The 18855-nt window shown below is 40.2% G+C and overlaps 3 protein-coding genes across 3 annotated transcripts; all 3 read left to right on the forward strand.

Moving 5' to 3' along the window:
* The first annotated feature begins 2674 nt into the window (after positions 1-2674).
* LOC110537949 (ferritin, middle subunit-like) lies at positions 2675-4773 on the forward strand. Its single transcript, XM_036938013.1, has 4 exons — positions 2675-3115; positions 3495-3641; positions 3872-3997; positions 4410-4773. Exons 1-4 carry the CDS (start codon positions 3014-3016, stop codon positions 4563-4565), a joined length of 531 nt encoding a protein of 176 aa, XP_036793908.1. The 5' UTR covers positions 2675-3013; the 3' UTR covers positions 4566-4773.
* Positions 4774-8997: 4224 nt separating this feature from the next.
* On the forward strand, positions 8998-11092 carry LOC118937699 (ferritin, middle subunit-like). The gene is made up of 4 exons (XM_036938014.1): positions 8998-9438; positions 9818-9964; positions 10195-10320; positions 10731-11092. The coding sequence occupies exons 1-4, from the start codon at positions 9337-9339 to the stop codon at positions 10884-10886; spliced, it is 531 nt and encodes a 176-aa protein (XP_036793909.1). The 5' UTR covers positions 8998-9336; the 3' UTR covers positions 10887-11092.
* Positions 11093-15315: 4223 nt separating this feature from the next.
* On the forward strand, positions 15316-17424 carry LOC118937700 (ferritin, middle subunit-like). The gene is made up of 4 exons (XM_036938015.1): positions 15316-15767; positions 16147-16293; positions 16524-16649; positions 17063-17424. The coding sequence occupies exons 1-4, from the start codon at positions 15666-15668 to the stop codon at positions 17216-17218; spliced, it is 531 nt and encodes a 176-aa protein (XP_036793910.1). The 5' UTR covers positions 15316-15665; the 3' UTR covers positions 17219-17424.
* The last annotated feature ends 1431 nt before the right edge of the window (positions 17425-18855 follow it).

Genomic DNA, 18855 nt, shown 5'->3' on the forward strand with positions numbered 1-18855 from the left:
AATTTTCCTAAGTCGTTTTTGGCACCTGACCACATGACTGGAGAGTAGTCCAGGTGCGACAAAACAAGGGCCTGTAGAACCTTCTGTCGTGTCTTTGGATATGCCATATTAAGTGATATGACATGCTATTCTATAAAATAATTTCTCCGTAATTAATATTACCTGATTGAGCTAATCATGTAAATGTAATTAACTAGGGAGTCGGGGCACCACAAAATAATATTTTTGAGCTGTTTCTTCCGAATAAACTCTTAAAGAACTAGTAATATTTTACATCAATATAGCAGTCAATATTAATCGTCACCTTAATTCAGTCTCATCTGAAAGTTGTAAATTCTTGGTTATCTTCACGAACCCTGGCTAACAAGTTGAATCAGCAATCCAATATTGGGTTTAATTATTTATGTACCAAATACCTAACTAATCACACAGAATTACATATACAAAGAATGAATTATACCTCGATTACAAATTACGTCATAAAGGAAAACGTCCCTAGCGGGCGGAACAGATATGACAGCTTGTTCCACAAAACAAAAGGGTCTGGGTTTGAGTGAAAGAGCGGGAAGACTGAGTATCAAAGGAAGAAGCTGTGCTATCATAAATACAGTATCTTATGCATTCTAAATTACCGCCCATTTGGAAAAGGAAAATGCAATAAATATTTACTCTGAGCTGCGCTTCGGTAGGTTGGTGGTAGATGGAAGGCCGTGTTGCCCAACCTAGTCCTTTGTCCTTTGAAGAATGTCTCTGCTGGTAAATTGGATAAGTTGTAGTAACGTCATTGTGTGGTAGATGGGATACTCTGTCTGTTCCTTCCTAACCTGCGTTTGCAGCTGCTGTTGCTAACTCAACGGCTAGGAGGTATCACTTCTGTAGTGAATAAGAGTTCAAAGTTCATACCATTCACAACCAAAGCTCACGATGATGTTGGCTTCGTTCTGTAGTTATTATCTGAACCATCCTGACATCGGACCGTCGTCCTCACATCCTCGGAACAGGAGGTTATATTGTCGTCAAGGCTTTATATAGGTAGGGAGAGGAGGGCGTGTTTGAAAAGTTTTATAGCCCATGTCCCTTCACAGGGGCGGGCCACTGATTGAGCATGAAAACCCAAATCTCACATTTTAGAAGCTAAAATCACATTTCATCGCATCACGAATACTTTCATATTCAAACATTTAAATTGAACAACAATTCCATGTGAATCCGATAACTCTGATGTGTAGACTTTCCACTGTAGTGTTTGTCATCTTATCATTGATGAGAATGTATCAGATGACAACCGAACTGACATGACATTCCTTAAGTACCACCGCATATGTTCAATTGGTCGGATTACCAGAATATAGTTAATTTCCCGCCACCTTCTGATGTTACCAGAATCTCTATGTTAACCAAGGGGTTTGTAAATGTAACATCAGTAGGGTAGAGAGAGGAAAAAGGGGGGAAGAGGTATTTATGACTGTCATAAATCTACCCCCAGGCCAACGTCATGACACTACCTTGTTGATAGCGTTGATAAGAAGGCAGAGCTTTGCTTTATTATGGACAGACCTATCCCAATCTAAGCTACTGTTGTATCAGTAGCTAAGAATATGTTTTGACCATGACAGAAGTTTAGTCTCAACTTGTTACATTTGCACATTATTCATTACAAGATTTAGTTGAGGTTTAGGGTTTAGTGTTTTAATATTATGTCCCAAATACAATGCCTTTAGTTTTTGAAATTAATGAATTTAGGACTAACTTATTTCATGCCACCCATTCTGAAACTGACTGCAGCTCTTAAGTGTTGCAGTTATATCACCTGCTGTGGTAGCTGATGTGTATAGTGTTGAGTCATCAGCAAAGATACACCGAAAGGTGTATCAACAAATACCATTTCTACAAAAGCCAGCCTTTCTTTCTCTGTCCACTACTGTATTCCCATACCTCATATTGAAAAATGAGCTGACATAAAAAAAAGTGTGATAAACCCTACAGTTTTTCTTTTGACTGCATTCTGGAAAATGTAAATAATTAAGCTACATATGCTATTGAAACATGTGCTCTTAGAGAATGAAACAGAAGTTTACAGAACTGCATCTGAAAGTTAAATCCTTTAATATTCCAAATCAAAAGTAGAAGTAGACTATTTCTCAATTAGCCTAATATTAGAATGAGTGTTCAAATTCTTCTTATTTTCTTCTAAGGATATAACACACACACATTTTTCAACAATAACTTCTGTAGTTAGACCTGCACTGTAGCATTGCTTTTGGCTGATACTGCTGCTTTACTTGTTTCCAATAGAATGTTACTTTGAAATAAACAAAGTAAGAACGGACCGAGATGAAGAGGTCAAGGCGAGAGCATTTACTCCGCCCATAATATGTCTGCGTGAGATAAGCCCATTTTTTTCAAATTACTTGAGGATTACGATCGAATAGAAGTTTCGTAATGTTTAAGCTTTTACAAATGTACTGATATAAGTGGATGCATGTGGCATTCCGGAAACTTTGAGAAAAATGCAGTTTATTTGTGCGTGGTGTTCACACGCGTACCTCCTCTGTCATTGGCTAGAATGGTCCCACCTGATCTTGCCTGTCTTCAATCGTTGAGCACATGTATTTCCATTGATAGAGTGGTCACTCGGCTCTCTTGTCAATATAATAAATACTCTTTGCTTTAGGTCATGTGTATGAGTGGGCTCGTCTTCAAATGACCCGCCTAGTTCCTGTTGAAATTCTAAAGGTGATTGGCTACGCTCTGTGAGGGTGGATTTCACCGACGCATTCCGTTTGGAACAATAAATAGAGCGAACAAGGCTCCTTCCAGTTCACAAGTCTGAGAAGACGCATGAAGAAGTTCTTGCTTCAACAGTGATTGAACGGAACTCCTCTGCCTTCGTCCCGCGTTATCGAACATTCCGGGTTGATAACATATCACTGACTTGAACTATAATAGCAAAATAGTCTAAGAAACTCTATTTTTGTACTTTTCATTTCGATATAAAATAAAATCTGACGAGATGGAGTCTCAGATCCGCCAGAACTATCACCACGATTGCGAAGCTGCCATCAACCGGATGATCAACTTGGAGATGTTTGCCTCCTACACCTACACCTCAATGGTAAGGGGTCTACCAAGATGACCGTTCTGTTGATCTACCTGTGTTATTATGCCTGGGCCTAAATGTCTTTTCACTTTACTTTTCTGTATGCCTAGACAATTAATAGCCAATCTCAACTCCGTGAAGTACATTTGAGTTTTACTTGGCTAGGCCATTAAGAGCCTTCGGGTAGATCTAGCATTCAAATGAAGTTGGAAATCTATCCTACCTTGGTCAGAGCGCGTAACAACTCATTGACAGGTTAAATGTCAGGTTATCAAGTAGACAACGGACTAGACTAGACTGATTCATCCCTATCATCAAGCTTAGTTGCCACAACAACAGAAAAAGAGAAAAAATATGACAGCATTCTAACTACAATGTTTGTTTATCCACCCAGGCTTTCTATTTCTCCCGTGACGATGTGGCGCTGCGTGGCTTCGCGCATTTCTTCAAGGAGAACAGCGATGAGGAGCGGGAGCACGCCGACAAGCTACTCTCCTTCCAGAACAAGAGAGGTGGACGCATTTTACTCCAAGACATCAAGGTGAGCACCTGAGCATCGAACACATTTAGATTGTAGACTGATAGAAAATGTCTTTACTCCATGGAGTGTCCAGCGTTAAGTTGATCTAGAGAACCTGGAGTATTGCTAAACATACTGCCTCTAACCACTGAACTGAAACAGTGTGAGGGATGTAACACTGTTCACTTTATCCAAACCTTAACGTTTGCTAGTAGTCCCTAACCCTCCTGTGTTCACTCTGGCCTGTGTAGAAGCCAGAACGTGATGAGTGGGGCAATGGGCTGGAGGCCATGCAGTGTGCTCTGCAGCTGGAGAAGAATGTGAACCAGGCCCTGCTGGACCTGCACAAGATTGCCTCTGACAAGGTTGACCCCCATGTAAGTTATGGTGGAACCACATGTATGTATCACATAGAATACAGGTACTGTCCTAGGAGATGATAACTAATGACACAGGATTGTGTGACCTGCTTCACGCACAATGCAGCTAATACGTAAGGGGCCGCTGCTTGTCTAGTGGTTAGATTGTTGGGCCAGTAACAAAGGTCAGCTAGGGGATTCAATGCAGCAACAAGGTAAAACTATTCTGCCCCTGAACAAGGCAGTTAACCCACTGTTCCACGTTAGGATGTCATTGTAAATAAGTGTTTGTTAACGGACTTGCCTAGTTAAAAATGTTTACTGCAGACACCTCATCTGTCCTTATGCCATTACCACCAGGCTCTTGTGTGTTACTGTATCTACAATAGTCTGTATTCATTTTCTTTTCTGACCTGTGTTTTCCCTCTAGCTGTGTGACTTCCTGGAGACCCATTACCTGAATGAGCAGGTGGAGGCCATTAAGAAGCTGGGAGACCACATCACCAACCTCACCAAGATGGATGCTGTCAAAAACAAGATGGCAGAGTACCTGTTTGACAAGCACACCCTGGGAGGCCAGAGCTAAACCACTTCCATCCCCAGGCTACGGCCTCCAGCCTCAGACCAGGACTCCTGGCTTCTCTGATAGATCCTACTGGCTTTGCATTTATAGGGAGGGGAGTATTAAACTGGTGCAGTGCAACACAGCTGTAACATTGAGGTGTTTATGTTGACAACCCTACTGTATTGGAGGCAAGGCATCTTGTAAAACAATAAAACATTTCACTTAGGTTTTTGTTGGGATTTTCTAAGTGTTGCCCTGTAATGATGTTTCAGTCTATTCCGGTTCTTTGCTCTTTTACTGAGCATCTTCATACCAGTGATAAATACTGACAATTGTAGACCTACTAGTGGCTGAGGGTCATAACAATAGGAGAAGTTTAATAAAGGACGTTACCTCTCACCACAGAGGGTGTCATTTACCGTATCTGGTAATAGTGCCATGTAAATTAAGAGCAGAAATTGTCAACTCTAGGGCCATAGGATTGAAATGGTTACCTACAATTGATTTATACATTTTACGCTGTGGATCACAAGTTTATTAGACAGCCTAGCGGTCAATCAAACCTGTTAACCAGCTGTTATGGTGCTTTTTTATGGAGTTTTGCTATTACTGACACGAAATTAATCTTTCTATTTATTTCAGTTGGTAATGCCCAATTGTTCCCCTACATCAAAGAACTGAATGCTCCAAATAGTAATGAGTCTTCAAGCCTCTCATTCACCATAAGGGGCTTATTGGAGCTGTCATATGGTCGCAGAGCTACTGGTAATTTACTGAATATGTTCATTTTGGTAATTGACAGGCAGGCTTAACTTTAACTGGAAGAGATTGATCGACATTGTAAATGTGTCCATATAGTACATGAGTTTAAAGTAGACCACTTGGTTAATGGGGAAAATAGCCTAATGAGAAGTGTCTAATCAGCAATTGCATTTTCAATAATTGCTACTTTTCACAACTGTCACCAACATTTACAACTAAGAAGTATTGACATGGTAAAATTGAGTACATTTTTATGGTAATGGTATTCACTAAGTTGGTTAATATTTAGGGTAAAGTTTCACAACTGTCATTCTATTTGAAAACATATTTGACATGAAAAGGCAATACAGAGGGCCAGAGTTTTGGGATATTCTGACATACCCCAAAAGGCCTTGAGATGGCATCTGATTAAATTGCATAATCTTTAATTTACCAACAATTGTATTTATGGATCCCTATTAGCTGATGTCAAGGCAGCAGTTACTCTTCATGGGGTCTGGCAAATTAAAGGCAGTTCTATACAATAAAACTAACCTTTCATTACAAAACAGATTTCACAACACATTAAGATTTGCCCTCAGGCCACTATACCATATCTACAACACAAAATCCATGTGTGTCTATAGTGCAAATGTGTCTCTTCACTGTCCCATAAATTGTATTTTTATCTAATTTTAAATCTTATTTTACTGCTTGCATGAGTTACTTGATGTGGAATAGCAGCCATGTCATGGCTCTCTGTAGTACTGTGCACCTCCCATAGTCTGTCCTGGACTTGGGGACAGTGAAGAGACCTGGTGGCATGTCTTGTGGAGTATGCATTGGTGTCTGAGTTGTGTGCTCGTAGTTTAAACTGACAGCTGGGTGCATTCAACATGTCAATAATTCTCACAAATACAAGTAGTGATGAAGTAAATCTCTACTTTGAGCCATGAGAGATTGATATTTATAATATTAATGTAAGCTCTCTGTGTACATTTAAGGGTGAGTCGTGCTGCCCAGTTCTTGGCCAATTGTAATTTTCCTAAGTCGTTTTTGGCACCTGACCACATGACTGGAGAGTAGTCCAGGTGCGACAAAACAAGGGCCTGTAGAACCTTCTGTCGTGTCTTTGGATATGCCATATTAAGTGATATGACATGCTATTCTATAAAATAATTTCTCCGTAATTAATATTACCTGATTGAGCTAATCATGTAAATGTAATTAACTAGGGAGTCGGGGCACCACAAAATAATATTTTTGAGCTGTTTCTTCCGAATAAACTCTTAAAGAACTAGTAATATTTTACATCAATATAGCAGTCAATATTAATCGTCACCTTAATTCAGTCTCATCTGAAAGTTGTAAATTCTTGGTAATCTTCACGAACCCTGGCTAACAAGTTGAATCAGCAATCCAATATTGGGTTTAATTATTTATGTACCAAATACCTAACTAATCACACAGAATTACATATACAAAGAATGAATTATACCTCGATTACAAATTACGTCATAAAGGAAAACGTCCCTAGCGGGCGGAACAGATATGACAGCTTGTTCCACAAAACAAAAGGGTCTGGGTTTGAGTGAAAGAGCGGGAAGACTGAGTATCAAAGGAAGAAGCTGTGCTATCATAAATACAGTATCTTATGCATTCTAAATTACCGCCCATTTGGAAAAGGAAAATGCAATAAATATTTACTCTGAGCTGCGCTTCGGTAGGTTGGTGGTAGATGGAAGGCCGTGTTGCCCAACCTAGTCCTTTGTCCTTTGAAGAATGTCTCTGCTGGTAAATTGGATAAGTTGTAGTAACGTCATTGTGTGGTAGATGGGATACTCTGTCTGTTCCTTCCTAACCTGCGTTTGCAGCTGCTGTTGCTAACTCAACGGCTAGGAGGTATCACTTCTGTAGTGAATAAGAGTTCAAAGTTCATACCATTCACAACCAAAGCTCACGATGATGTTGGCTTCGTTCTGTAGTTATTATCTGAACCATCCTGACATCGGACCGTCGTCCTCACATCCTCGGAACAGGAGGTTATATTGTCGTCAAGGCTTTATATAGGTAGGGAGAGGAGGGCGTGTTTGAAAAGTTTTATAGCCCATGTCCCTTCACAGGGGCGGGCCACTGATTGAGCATGAAAACCCAAATCTCACATTTTAGAAGCTAAAATCACATTTCATCGCATCACGAATACTTTCATATTCAAACATTTAAATTGAACAACAATTCCATGTGAATCCGATAACTCTGATGTGTAGACTTTCCACTGTAGTGTTTGTCATCTTATCATTGATGAGAATGTATCAGATGACAACCGAACTGACATGACATTCCTTAAGTACCACCGCATATGTTCAATTGGTCGGATTACCAGAATATAGTTAATTTCCCGCCACCTTCTGATGTTACCAGAATCTCTATGTTAACCAAGGGGTTTGTAAATGTAACATCAGTAGGGTAGAGAGAGGAAAAAGGGGGGAAGAGGTATTTATGACTGTCATAAATCTACCCCCAGGCCAACGTCATGACACTACCTTGTTGATAGCGTTGATAAGAAGGCAGAGCTTTGCTTTATTATGGACAGACCTATCCCAATCTAAGCTACTGTTGTATCAGTAGCTAAGAATATGTTTTGACCATGACAGAAGTTTAGTCTCAACTTGTTACATTTGCACATTATTCATTACAAGATTTAGTTGAGGTTTAGGGTTTAGTGTTTTAATATTATGTCCCAAATACAATGCCTTTAGTTTTTGAAATTAATGAATTTAGGACTAACTTATTTCATGCCACCCATTCTGAAACTGACTGCAGCTCTTAAGTGTTGCAGTTATATCACCTGCTGTGGTAGCTGATGTGTATAGTGTTGAGTCATCAGCAAAGATACACCGAAAGGTGTATCAACAAATACCATTTCTACAAAAGCCAGCCTTTCTTTCTCTGTCCACTACTGTATTCCCATACCTCATATTGAAAAATGAGCTGACATAAAAAAAAGTGTGATAAACCCTACAGTTTTTCTTTTGACTGCATTCTGGAAAATGTAAATAATTAAGCTACATATGCTATTGAAACATGTGCTCTTAGAGAATGAAACAGAAGTTTACAGAACTGCATCTGAAAGTTAAATCCTTTAATATTCCAAATCAAAAGTAGAAGTAGACTATTTCTCAATTAGCCTAATATTAGAATGAGTGTTCAAATTCTTCTTATTTTCTTCTAAGGATATAACACACACACATTTTTCAACAATAACTTCTGTAGTTAGACCTGCACTGTAGCATTGCTTTTGGCTGATACTGCTGCTTTACTTGTTTCCAATAGAATGTTACTTTGAAATAAACAAAGTAAGAACGGACCGAGATGAAGAGGTCAAGGCGAGAGCATTTACTCCGCCCATAATATGTCTGCGTGAGATAAGCCCATTTTTTTCAAATTACTTGAGGATTACGATCGAATAGAAGTTTCGTAATGTTTAAGCTTTTACAAATGTACTGATATAAGTGGATGCATGTGGCATTCCGGAAACTTTGAGAAAAATGCAGTTTATTTGTGCGTGGTGTTCACACGCGTACCTCCTCTGTCATTGGCTAGAATGGTCCCACCTGATCTTGCCTGTCTTCAATCGTTGAGCACATGTATTTCCATTGATAGAGTGGTCACTCGGCTCTCTTGTCAATATAATAAATACTCTTTGCTTTAGGTCATGTGTATGAGTGGGCTCGTCTTCAAATGACCCGCCTAGTTCCTGTTGAAATTCTAAAGGTGATTGGCTACGCTCTGTGAGGGTGGATTTCACCGACGCATTCCGTTTGGAACAATAAATAGAGCGAACAAGGCTCCTTCCAGTTCACAAGTCTGAGAAGACGCATGAAGAAGTTCTTGCTTCAACAGTGATTGAACGGAACTCCTCTGCCTTCGTCCCGCGTTATCGAACATTCCGGGTTGATAACATATCACTGACTTGAACTATAATAGCAAAATAGTCTAAGAAACTCTATTTTTGTACTTTTCATTTCGATATAAAATAAAATCTGACGAGATGGAGTCTCAGATCCGCCAGAACTATCACCACGATTGCGAAGCTGCCATCAACCGGATGATCAACTTGGAGATGTTTGCCTCCTACACCTACACCTCAATGGTAAGGGGTCTACCAAGATGACCGTTCTGTTGATCTACCTGTGTTATTATGCCTGGGCCTAAATGTCTTTTCACTTTACTTTTCTGTATGCCTAGACAATTAATAGCCAATCTCAACTCCGTGAAGTACATTTGAGTTTTACTTGGCTAGGCCATTAAGAGCCTTCGGGTAGATCTAGCATTCAAATGAAGTTGGAAATCTATCCTACCTTGGTCAGAGCGCGTAACAACTCATTGACAGGTTAAATGTCAGGTTATCAAGTAGACAACGGACTAGACTAGACTGATTCATCCCTATCATCAAGCTTAGTTGCCACAACAACAGAAAAAGAGAAAAAATATGACAGCATTCTAACTACAATGTTTGTTTATCCACCCAGGCTTTCTATTTCTCCCGTGACGATGTGGCGCTGCGTGGCTTCGCGCATTTCTTCAAGGAGAACAGCGATGAGGAGCGGGAGCACGCCGACAAGCTACTCTCCTTCCAGAACAAGAGAGGTGGACGCATTTTACTCCAAGACATCAAGGTGAGCACCTGAGCATCGAACACATTTAGATTGTAGACTGATAGAAAATGTCTTTACTCCATGGAGTGTCCAGCGTTAAGTTGATCTAGAGAACCTGGAGTATTGCTAAACATACTGCCTCTAACCACTGAACTGAAACAGTGTGAGGGATGTAACACTGTTCACTTTATCCAAACCTTAACGTTTGCTAGTAGTCCCTAACCCTCCTGTGTTCACTCTGGCCTGTGTAGAAGCCAGAACGTGATGAGTGGGGCAATGGGCTGGAGGCCATGCAGTGTGCTCTGCAGCTGGAGAAGAATGTGAACCAGGCCCTGCTGGACCTGCACAAGATTGCCTCTGACAAGGTTGACCCCCATGTAAGTTATGGTGGAACCACATGTATGTATCACATAGAATACAGGTACTGTCCTAGGAGATAACTAATGACACAGGATTGTGTGACCTGCTTCACGCACAATGCAGCTAATACGTAAGGGGCCGCTGCTTGTCTAGTGGTTAGATTGTTGGGCCAGTAACAAAGGTCAGCTAGGGGATTCAATGCAGCAACAAGGTAAAACTATTCTGCCCCTGAACAAGGCAGTTAACCCACTGTTCCACGTTAGGATGTCATTGTAAATAAGTGTTTGTTTAACGGACTTCGCTAGTTAAAAATGTTTACTGCAGACACCTCATCTGTCCTTATGCCATTACCACCAGGCTCTTGTGTGTTACTGTATCTACAATAGTCTGTATTCATTTTCTTTTCTGACCTGTGTTTTCCCTCTAGCTGTGTGACTTCCTGGAGACCCATTACCTGAATGAGCAGGTGGAGGCCATTAAGAAGCTGGGAGACCACATCACCAACCTCACCAAGATGGATGCTGTCAAAAACAAGATGGCAGAGTACCTGTTTGACAAGCACACCCTGGGAGGCCAGAGCTAAACCACTTCCATCCCCAGGCTACGGCCTCCAGCCTCAGACCAGGACTCCTGGCTTCTCTGATAGATCCTACTGGCTTTGCATTTATAGGGAGGGGAGTATTAAACTGGTGCAGTGCAACACAGCTGTAACATTGAGGTGTTTATGTTGACAACCCTACTGTATTGGAGGCAAGGCATCTTGTAAAACAATAAAACATTTCACTTAGGTTTTTGTTGGGATTTTCTAAGTGTTGCCCTGTAATGATGTTTCAGTCTATTCCGGTTCTTTGCTCTTTTACTGAGCATCTTCATACCAGTGATAAATACTGACAATTGTAGACCTACTAGTGGCTGAGGGTCATAACAATAGGAGAAGTTTAATAAAGGACGTTACCTCTCACCACAGAGGGTGTCATTTACCGTATCTGGTAATAGTGCCATGTAAATTAAGAGCAGAAATTGTCAACTCTAGGGCCATAGGATTGAAATGGTTACCTACAATTGATTTATACATTTTACGCTGTGGATCACAAGTTTATTAGACAGCCTAGCGGTCAATCAAACCTGTTAACCAGCTGTTATGGTGCTTTTTTTATGGAGTTTTGCTATTACTGACACGAAATTAATCTTTCTATTTATTTCAGTTGGTAATGCCCAATTGTTCCCCTACATCAAAGAACTGAATGCTCCAAATAGTAATGAGTCTTCAAGCCTCTCATTCACCATAAGGGGCTTATTGGAGCTGTCATATGGTCGCAGAGCTACTGGTACTTTACTGAATATGTTCATTTTGGTAATTGACAGGCAGGCTTAACTTTAACTGGAAGAGATTGATCGACATTGTAAATGTGTCCATATAGTACATGAGTTTAAAGTAGACCACTTGGTTAATGGGGAAAATAGCCTAATGAGAAGTGTCTAATCAGCAATTGCATTTTCAATAATTGCTACTTTTCACAACTGTCACCAACATTTACAACTAAGAAGTATTGACATGGTAAAATTGAGTACATTTTTATGGTAATGGTATTCACTAAGTTGGTTAATATTTAGGGTAAAGTTTCACAACTGTCATTCTATTTGAAAACATATTTGACATGAAAAGGCAATACAGAGGGCCAGAGTTTTGGGATATTCTGACATACCCCAAAAGGCCTTGAGATGGCATCTGATTAAATTGCATAATCTTTAATTTACCAACAATTGTATTTATGGATCCCTATTAGCTGATGTCAAGGCAGCAGTTACTCTTCATGGGGTCTGGCAAATTAAAGGCAGTTCTATACAATAAAACTAACCTTTCATTACAAAACAGATTTCACAACACATTAAGATTTGCCCTCAGGCCACTACTCTACTACCATATCTACAACACAAAATCCATGTGTGTCTATAGTGCAAATGTGTCTCTTCACTGTCCCATAAATTGTATTTTTATCTAATTTTAAATCTTATTTTACTGCTTGCATGAGTTACTTGATGTGGAATAGCAGCCATGTCATGGCTCTCTGTAGTACTGTGCACCTCCCATAGTCTGTCCTGGACTTGGGGACAGTGAAGAGACCTGGTGGCATGTCTTGTGGAGTATGCATTGGTGTCTGAGTTGTGTGCTCGTAGTTTAAACTGACAGCTGGGTGCATTCAACATGTCAATAATTCTCACAAATACAAGTAGTGATGAAGTAAATCTCTACTTTGAGCCATGAGAGATTGATATTTATAATATTAATGTAAGCTCTCTGTGTACATTTAAGGGTGAGTCGTGCTGCCCAGTTCTTGGCCAATTGTAATTTTCCTAAGTCGTTTTTGGCACCTGACCACATGACTGGAGAGTAGTCCAGGTGCGACAAAACAAGGGCCTGTAGAACCTTCTGTCGTGTCTTTGGATATGCCATATTAAGTGATATGACATGCTATTCTATAAAATAATTTCTCCGTAATTAATATTACCTGATTGAGCTAATCATGTAAATGTAATTAACTAGGGAGTCGGGGCACCACAAAATAATATTTTTGAGCTGTTTCTTCCGAATAAACTCTTAAAGAACTAGTAATATTTTACATCAATATAGCAGTCAATATTAATCGTCACCTTAATTCAGTCTCATCTGAAAGTTGTAAATTCTTGGTTATCTTCACGAACCCTGGCTAACAAGTTGAATCAGCAATCCAATATTGGGTTTAATTATTTATGTACCAAATACCTAACTAATCACACAGAATTACATATACAAAGAATGAATTATACCTCGATTACAAATTACGTCATAAAGGAAAACGTCCCTAGCGGGCGGAACAGATATGACAGCTTGTTCCACAAAACAAAAGGGTCTGGGTTTGAGTGAAAGAGCGGGAAGACTGAGTATCAAAGGAAGAAGCTGTGCTATCATAAATACAGTATCTTATGCATTCTAAATTACCGCCCATTTGGAAAAGGAAAATGCAATAAATATTTACTCTGAGCTGCGCTTCGGTAGGTTGGTGGTAGATGGAAGGCCGTGTTGCCCAACCTAGTCCTTTGTCCTTTGAAGAATGTCTCTGCTGGTAAATTGGATAAGTTGTAGTAACGTCATTGTGTGGTAGATGGGATACTCTGTCTGTTCCTTCCTAACCTGCGTTTGCAGCTGCTGTTGCTAACTCAACGGCTAGGAGGTATCACTTCTGTAGTGAATAAGAGTTCAAAGTTCATACCATTCACAACCAAAGCTCACGATGATGTTGGCTTCGTTCTGTAGTTATTATCTGAACCATCCTGACATCGGACCGTCGTCCTCACATCCTCGGAACAGGAGGTTATATTGTCGTCAAGGCTTTATATAGGTAGGGAGAGGAGGGCGTGTTTGAAAAGTTTTATAGCCCATGTCCCTTCACAGGGGCGGGCCACTGATTGAGCATGAAAACCCAAATCTCACATTTTAGAAGCTAAAATCACATTTCATCGCATCACGAATACTTTCATATTCAAACATTTAAATTGAACAACAATTCCATGTGAATCCGATAACTCTGATGTGTAGACTTTCCACTGTAGTGTTTGTCATCTTATCATTGATGAGAATGTATCAGATGACAACCGAACTGACATGACATTCCTTAAGTACCACCGCATATGTTCAATTGGTCGGATTACCAGAATATAGTTCATTTCCCGCCACCTTCTGATGTTACCAGAATCTCTATGTTAACCAAGGGGTTTGTAAATGTAACATCAGTAGGGTAGAGAGAGGAAAAAGGGGGGAAGAGGTATTTATGACTGTCATAAATCTACCCCCAGGCCAACGTCATGACACTACCTTGTTGATAGCGTTGATAAGAAGGCAGAGCTTTGCTTTATTATGGACAGACCTATCCCAATCTAAGCTACTGTTGTATCAGTAGCTAAGAATATGTTTTGACCATGACAGAAGTTTAGTCTCAACTTGTTACATTTGCACATTATTCATTACAAGATTTAGTTGAGGTTTAGGGTTTAGTGTTTTAATATTATGTCCCAAATACAATGCCTTTAGTTTTTGAAATTAATGAATTTAGGACTAACTTATTTCATGCCACCCATTCTGAAACTGACTGCAGCTCTTAAGTGTTGCAGTTATATCACCTGCTGTGGTAGCTGATGTGTATAGTGTTGAGTCATCAGCAAAGATACACCGAAAGGTGTATCAACAAATACCATTTCTACAAAAGCCAGCCTTTCTTTCTCTGTCCACTACTGTATTCCCATACCTCATATTGAAAAATGAGCTGACATAAAAAAAAGTGTGATAAACCCTACAGTTTTTCTTTTGACTGCATTCTGGAAAATGTAAATAATTAAGCTACATATGCTATTGAAACATGTGCTCTTAGAGAATGAAACAGAAGTTTACAGAACTGCATCTGAAAGTTAAATTCCTTTAATATTCCAAATCAAAAGTAGAAGTAGACTATTTCTCAATTAGCCTAATATTAGAATGAGTGTTCAAATTCTTCTTATTTTCTTCTAAGGATATAACACACACACATTTTTCAACAATAACTTCTGTAGTTAGACCTGCACTGTAGCATTGCTTTTGGCTGATACTGCTGCTTTAGTTGTTTCCAATAGAATGTTACTTTGAAATAAACAAAGTAAGAACGGACCGAGATGAAGAGGTCAAGGCGAGAGCATTTACTCCGCCCATAATATGTCTGCGTGAGATAAGCCCATTTTTTTCAAATTACTTGAGGATTACGATCGAATAGAAGTTTCGTAATGTTTAAGCTTTTACAAATGTACTGATATAAGTGGATGCATGTGGCATTCCGGAAACTTTGAGAAAAATGCAGTTTATTTGTGCGTGGTGTTCACACGCGTACCTCCTCTGTCATTGGCTAGAATGGTCCCACCTGATCTTGCCTGTCTTCAATCGTTGAGCACATGTATTTCCATTGATAGAGTGGTCACTCGGCTCTCTTGTCAATATAATAAATACTCTTTGCTTTAGGTCATGTGTATGAGTGGGCTCGTCTTCAAATGACCCGCCTAGTTCCTGTTGAAATTCTAAAGGTGATTGGCTACGCTCTGTGAGGGTGGATTTCACTGACGCATTCCGTTTGGAACAATAAATAGAGCGAACAAGGCTCCTTCCAGTTCACAAGTCTGAGAAGACGCATGAAGAAGTTCTTGCTTCAACAGTGATTGAACGGAACTCCTCTGCCTTCGTCCCGCGTTATCGAACATTCCGGGTTGATAACATATCACTGACTTGAACTATAATAGCAAAATAGTCTAAGAAACTCTATTTTTGTACTTTTCATTTCGATATAAAATAAAATCTGACGAGATGGAGTCTCAGATCCGCCAGAACTATCACCACGATTGCGAAGCTGCCATCAACCGGATGATCAACTTGGAGATGTTTGCCTCCTACACCTACACCTCAATGGTAAGGGGTCTACCAAGATGACCGTTCTGTTGATCTACCTGTGTTATTATGCCTGGGCCTAAATGTCTTTTCACTTTACTTTTCTGTATGCCTAGACAATTAATAGCCAATCTCAACTCCGTGAAGTACATTTGAGTTTTACTTGGCTAGGCCATTAAGAGCCTTCGGGTAGATCTAGCATTCAAATGAAGTTGGAAATCTATCCTACCTTGGTCAGAGCGCGTAACAACTCATTGACAGGTTAAATGTCAGGTTATCAAGTAGACAACGGACTAGACTAGACTGATTCATCCCTATCATCAAGCTTAGTTGCCACAACAACAGAAAAAGAGAAAAAATATGACAGCATTCTAACTACAATGTTTGTTTATCCACCCAGGCTTTCTATTTCTCCCGTGACGATGTGGCGCTGCGTGGCTTCGCGCATTTCTTCAAGGAGAACAGCGATGAGGAGCGGGAGCACGCCGACAAGCTACTCTCCTTCCAGAACAAGAGAGGTGGACGCATTTTACTCCAAGACATCAAGGTGAGCACCTGAGCATCGAACACATTTAGATTGTAGACTGATAGAAAATGTCTTTACTCCATGGAGTGTCCAGCGTTAAGTTGATCTAGAGAACCTGGAGTATTGCTAAACATACTGCCTCTAACCACTGAACTGAAACAGTGTGAGGGATGTAACACTGTTCACTTTATCCAAACCTTAACGTTTGCTAGTAGTCCCTAACCCTCCTGTGTTCACTCTGGCCTGTGTAGAAGCCAGAACGTGATGAGTGGGGCAATGGGCTGGAGGCCATGCAGTGTGCTCTGCAGCTGGAGAAGAATGTGAACCAGGCCCTGCTGGACCTGCACAAGATTGCCTCTGACAAGGTTGACCCCCATGTAAGTTATGGTGGAACCACATGTATGTATCACATAGAATACAGGTACTGTCCTAGGAGATGATAACTAATGACACAGGATTGTGTGACCTGCTTCACGCACAATGCAGCTAATACGTAAGGGGCCGCTGCTTGTCTAGTGGTTAGATTGTTGGGCCAGTAACAAAGGTCAGCTAGGGGATTCAATGCAGCAACAAGGTAAAACTATTCTGCCCCTGAACAAGGCAGTTAACCCACTGTTCCACGTTAGGATGTCATTGTAAATAAGTGTTTGTTTAACGGACTTCGCTAGTTAAAAATGTTTACTGCAGACACCTCATCTGTCCTTATGCCATTACCACCAGGCTCTTGTGTGTTACTGTATCTACAATAGTCTGTATTCATTTTCTTTTCTGACCTGTGTTTTCCCTCTAGCTGTGTGACTTCCTGGAGACCCATTACCTGAATGAGCAGGTGGAGGCCATTAAGAAGCTGGGAGACCACATCACCAACCTCACCAAGATGGATGCTGTCAAAAACAAGATGGCAGAGTACCTGTTTGACAAGCACACCCTGGGAGGCCAGAGCTAAACCACTTCCATCCCCAGGCTACGGCCTCCAGCCTCAGACCAGGACTCCTGGCTTCTCTGATAGATCCTACTGGCTTTGCATTTATAGGGAGGGGAGTATTAAACTGGTGCAGTGCAACACAGCTGTAACATTGAGGTGTTTATGTTGACAACCCTACTGTATTGGAGGCAAGGCATCTTGTAAAACAATAAAACATTTCACTTAGGTTTTTGTTGGGATTTTCTAAGTGTTGCCCTGTAATGATGTTTCAGTCTATTCCGGTTCTTTGCTCTTTTACTGAGCATCTTCATACCAGTGATAAATACTGACAATTGTAGACCTACTAGTGGCTGAGGGTCATAACAATAGGAGAAGTTTAATAAAGGACGTTACCTCTCACCACAGAGGGTGTCATTTACCGTATCTGGTAATAGTGCCATGTAAATTAAGAGCAGAAATTGTCAACTCTAGGGCCATAGGATTGAAATGGTTACCTACAATTGATTTATACATTTTACGCTGTGGATCACAAGTTTATTAGACAGCCTAGCGGTCAATCAAACCTGTTAACCAGCTGTTATGGTGCTTTTTTTATGGAGTTTTGCTATTACTGACACGAAATTAATCTTTCTATTTATTTCAGTTGGTAATGCCCAATTGTTCCCCTACATCAAAGAACTGAATGCTCCAAATAGTAATGAGTCTTCAAGCCTCTCATTCACCATAAGGGGCTTATTGGAGCTGTCATATGGTCGCAGAGCTACTGGTACTTTACTGAATATGTTCATTTTGGTAATTGACAGGCAGGCTTAACTTTAACTGGAAGAGATTGATCGACATTGTAAATGTGTCCATATAGTACATGAGTTTAAAGTAGACCACTTGGTTAATGGGGAAAATAGCCTAATGAGAAGTGTCTAATCAGCAATTGCATTTTCAATAATTGCTACTTTTCACAACTGTCACCAACATTTACAACTAAGAAGTATTGACATGGTAAAATTGAGTACATTTTTATGGTAATGGTATTCACTAAGTTGGTTAATATTTAGGGTAAAGTTTCACAACTGTCATTCTATTTGAAAACATATTTGACATGAAAAGGCAATACAGAGGGCCAGAGTTTTGGGATATTCTGACATACCCCAAAAGGCCTTGAGATGGCATCTGATTAAATTGCATAATCTTTAATTTACCAACAATTGTATTTATGGATCCCTATTAGCTGATGTCAAGGCAGCAGTTACTCTTCATGGGGTCTGGCAAATTAAAGGCAGTTCTATACAATAAAACTAACCTTTCATTACAAAACAGATTTCACAACACATTAAGATTTGCCCTCAGGCCACTATACCATATCTACAACACAAAATCCATGTGTGTGTCTATAGTGCAAATGTGTCTCTTCACTGTCCCCACTGTCCCATAAATTGTATTTTTATCTAATTTTAAATCTTATTTTACTGCTTGCATGAGTTACTTGATGTGGAATAGCAGCCATGTCATGGCTCTCTGTAGTACTGTGCACCTCCCATAGTCTGTCCTGGACTTGGGGACTGTGAAGAGACCTGGTGGCATGTCTTGTGGAGTATGCATTGGTGTCTGAGTTGTGTGCTCGTAGTTTAAACTGACAGCTGGGTGCATTCAACATGTCAATA

Source organism: Oncorhynchus mykiss, chromosome 12, assembly GCF_013265735.2.
Source record: "Oncorhynchus mykiss isolate Arlee chromosome 12, USDA_OmykA_1.1, whole genome shotgun sequence".
In the NCBI taxonomy this organism is placed as follows: Eukaryota; Metazoa; Chordata; class Actinopteri; order Salmoniformes; family Salmonidae; genus Oncorhynchus; species Oncorhynchus mykiss.

Coding starts and splice junctions, on each gene's coding strand:
- LOC118937699 (XM_036938014.1), top strand. CDS start 9,337: ATGGAGTCTCAGATCCGCCAGAACTATCACCACGATTGCGAAGCTGCC. Junction 9,439..9,817: donor CCTACACCTACACCTCAATG/GTAAGGGGTCTA, acceptor TTATCCACCCAG/GCTTTCTATTTCTCCCGTGA. Junction 9,965..10,194: donor TTTTACTCCAAGACATCAAG/GTGAGCACCTGA, acceptor TGGCCTGTGTAG/AAGCCAGAACGTGATGAGTG.
- LOC118937700 (XM_036938015.1), top strand. CDS start 15,666: ATGGAGTCTCAGATCCGCCAGAACTATCACCACGATTGCGAAGCTGCC. Junction 15,768..16,146: donor CCTACACCTACACCTCAATG/GTAAGGGGTCTA, acceptor TTATCCACCCAG/GCTTTCTATTTCTCCCGTGA. Junction 16,294..16,523: donor TTTTACTCCAAGACATCAAG/GTGAGCACCTGA, acceptor TGGCCTGTGTAG/AAGCCAGAACGTGATGAGTG.
- LOC110537949 (XM_036938013.1), top strand. CDS start 3,014: ATGGAGTCTCAGATCCGCCAGAACTATCACCACGATTGCGAAGCTGCC. Junction 3,116..3,494: donor CCTACACCTACACCTCAATG/GTAAGGGGTCTA, acceptor TTATCCACCCAG/GCTTTCTATTTCTCCCGTGA. Junction 3,642..3,871: donor TTTTACTCCAAGACATCAAG/GTGAGCACCTGA, acceptor TGGCCTGTGTAG/AAGCCAGAACGTGATGAGTG.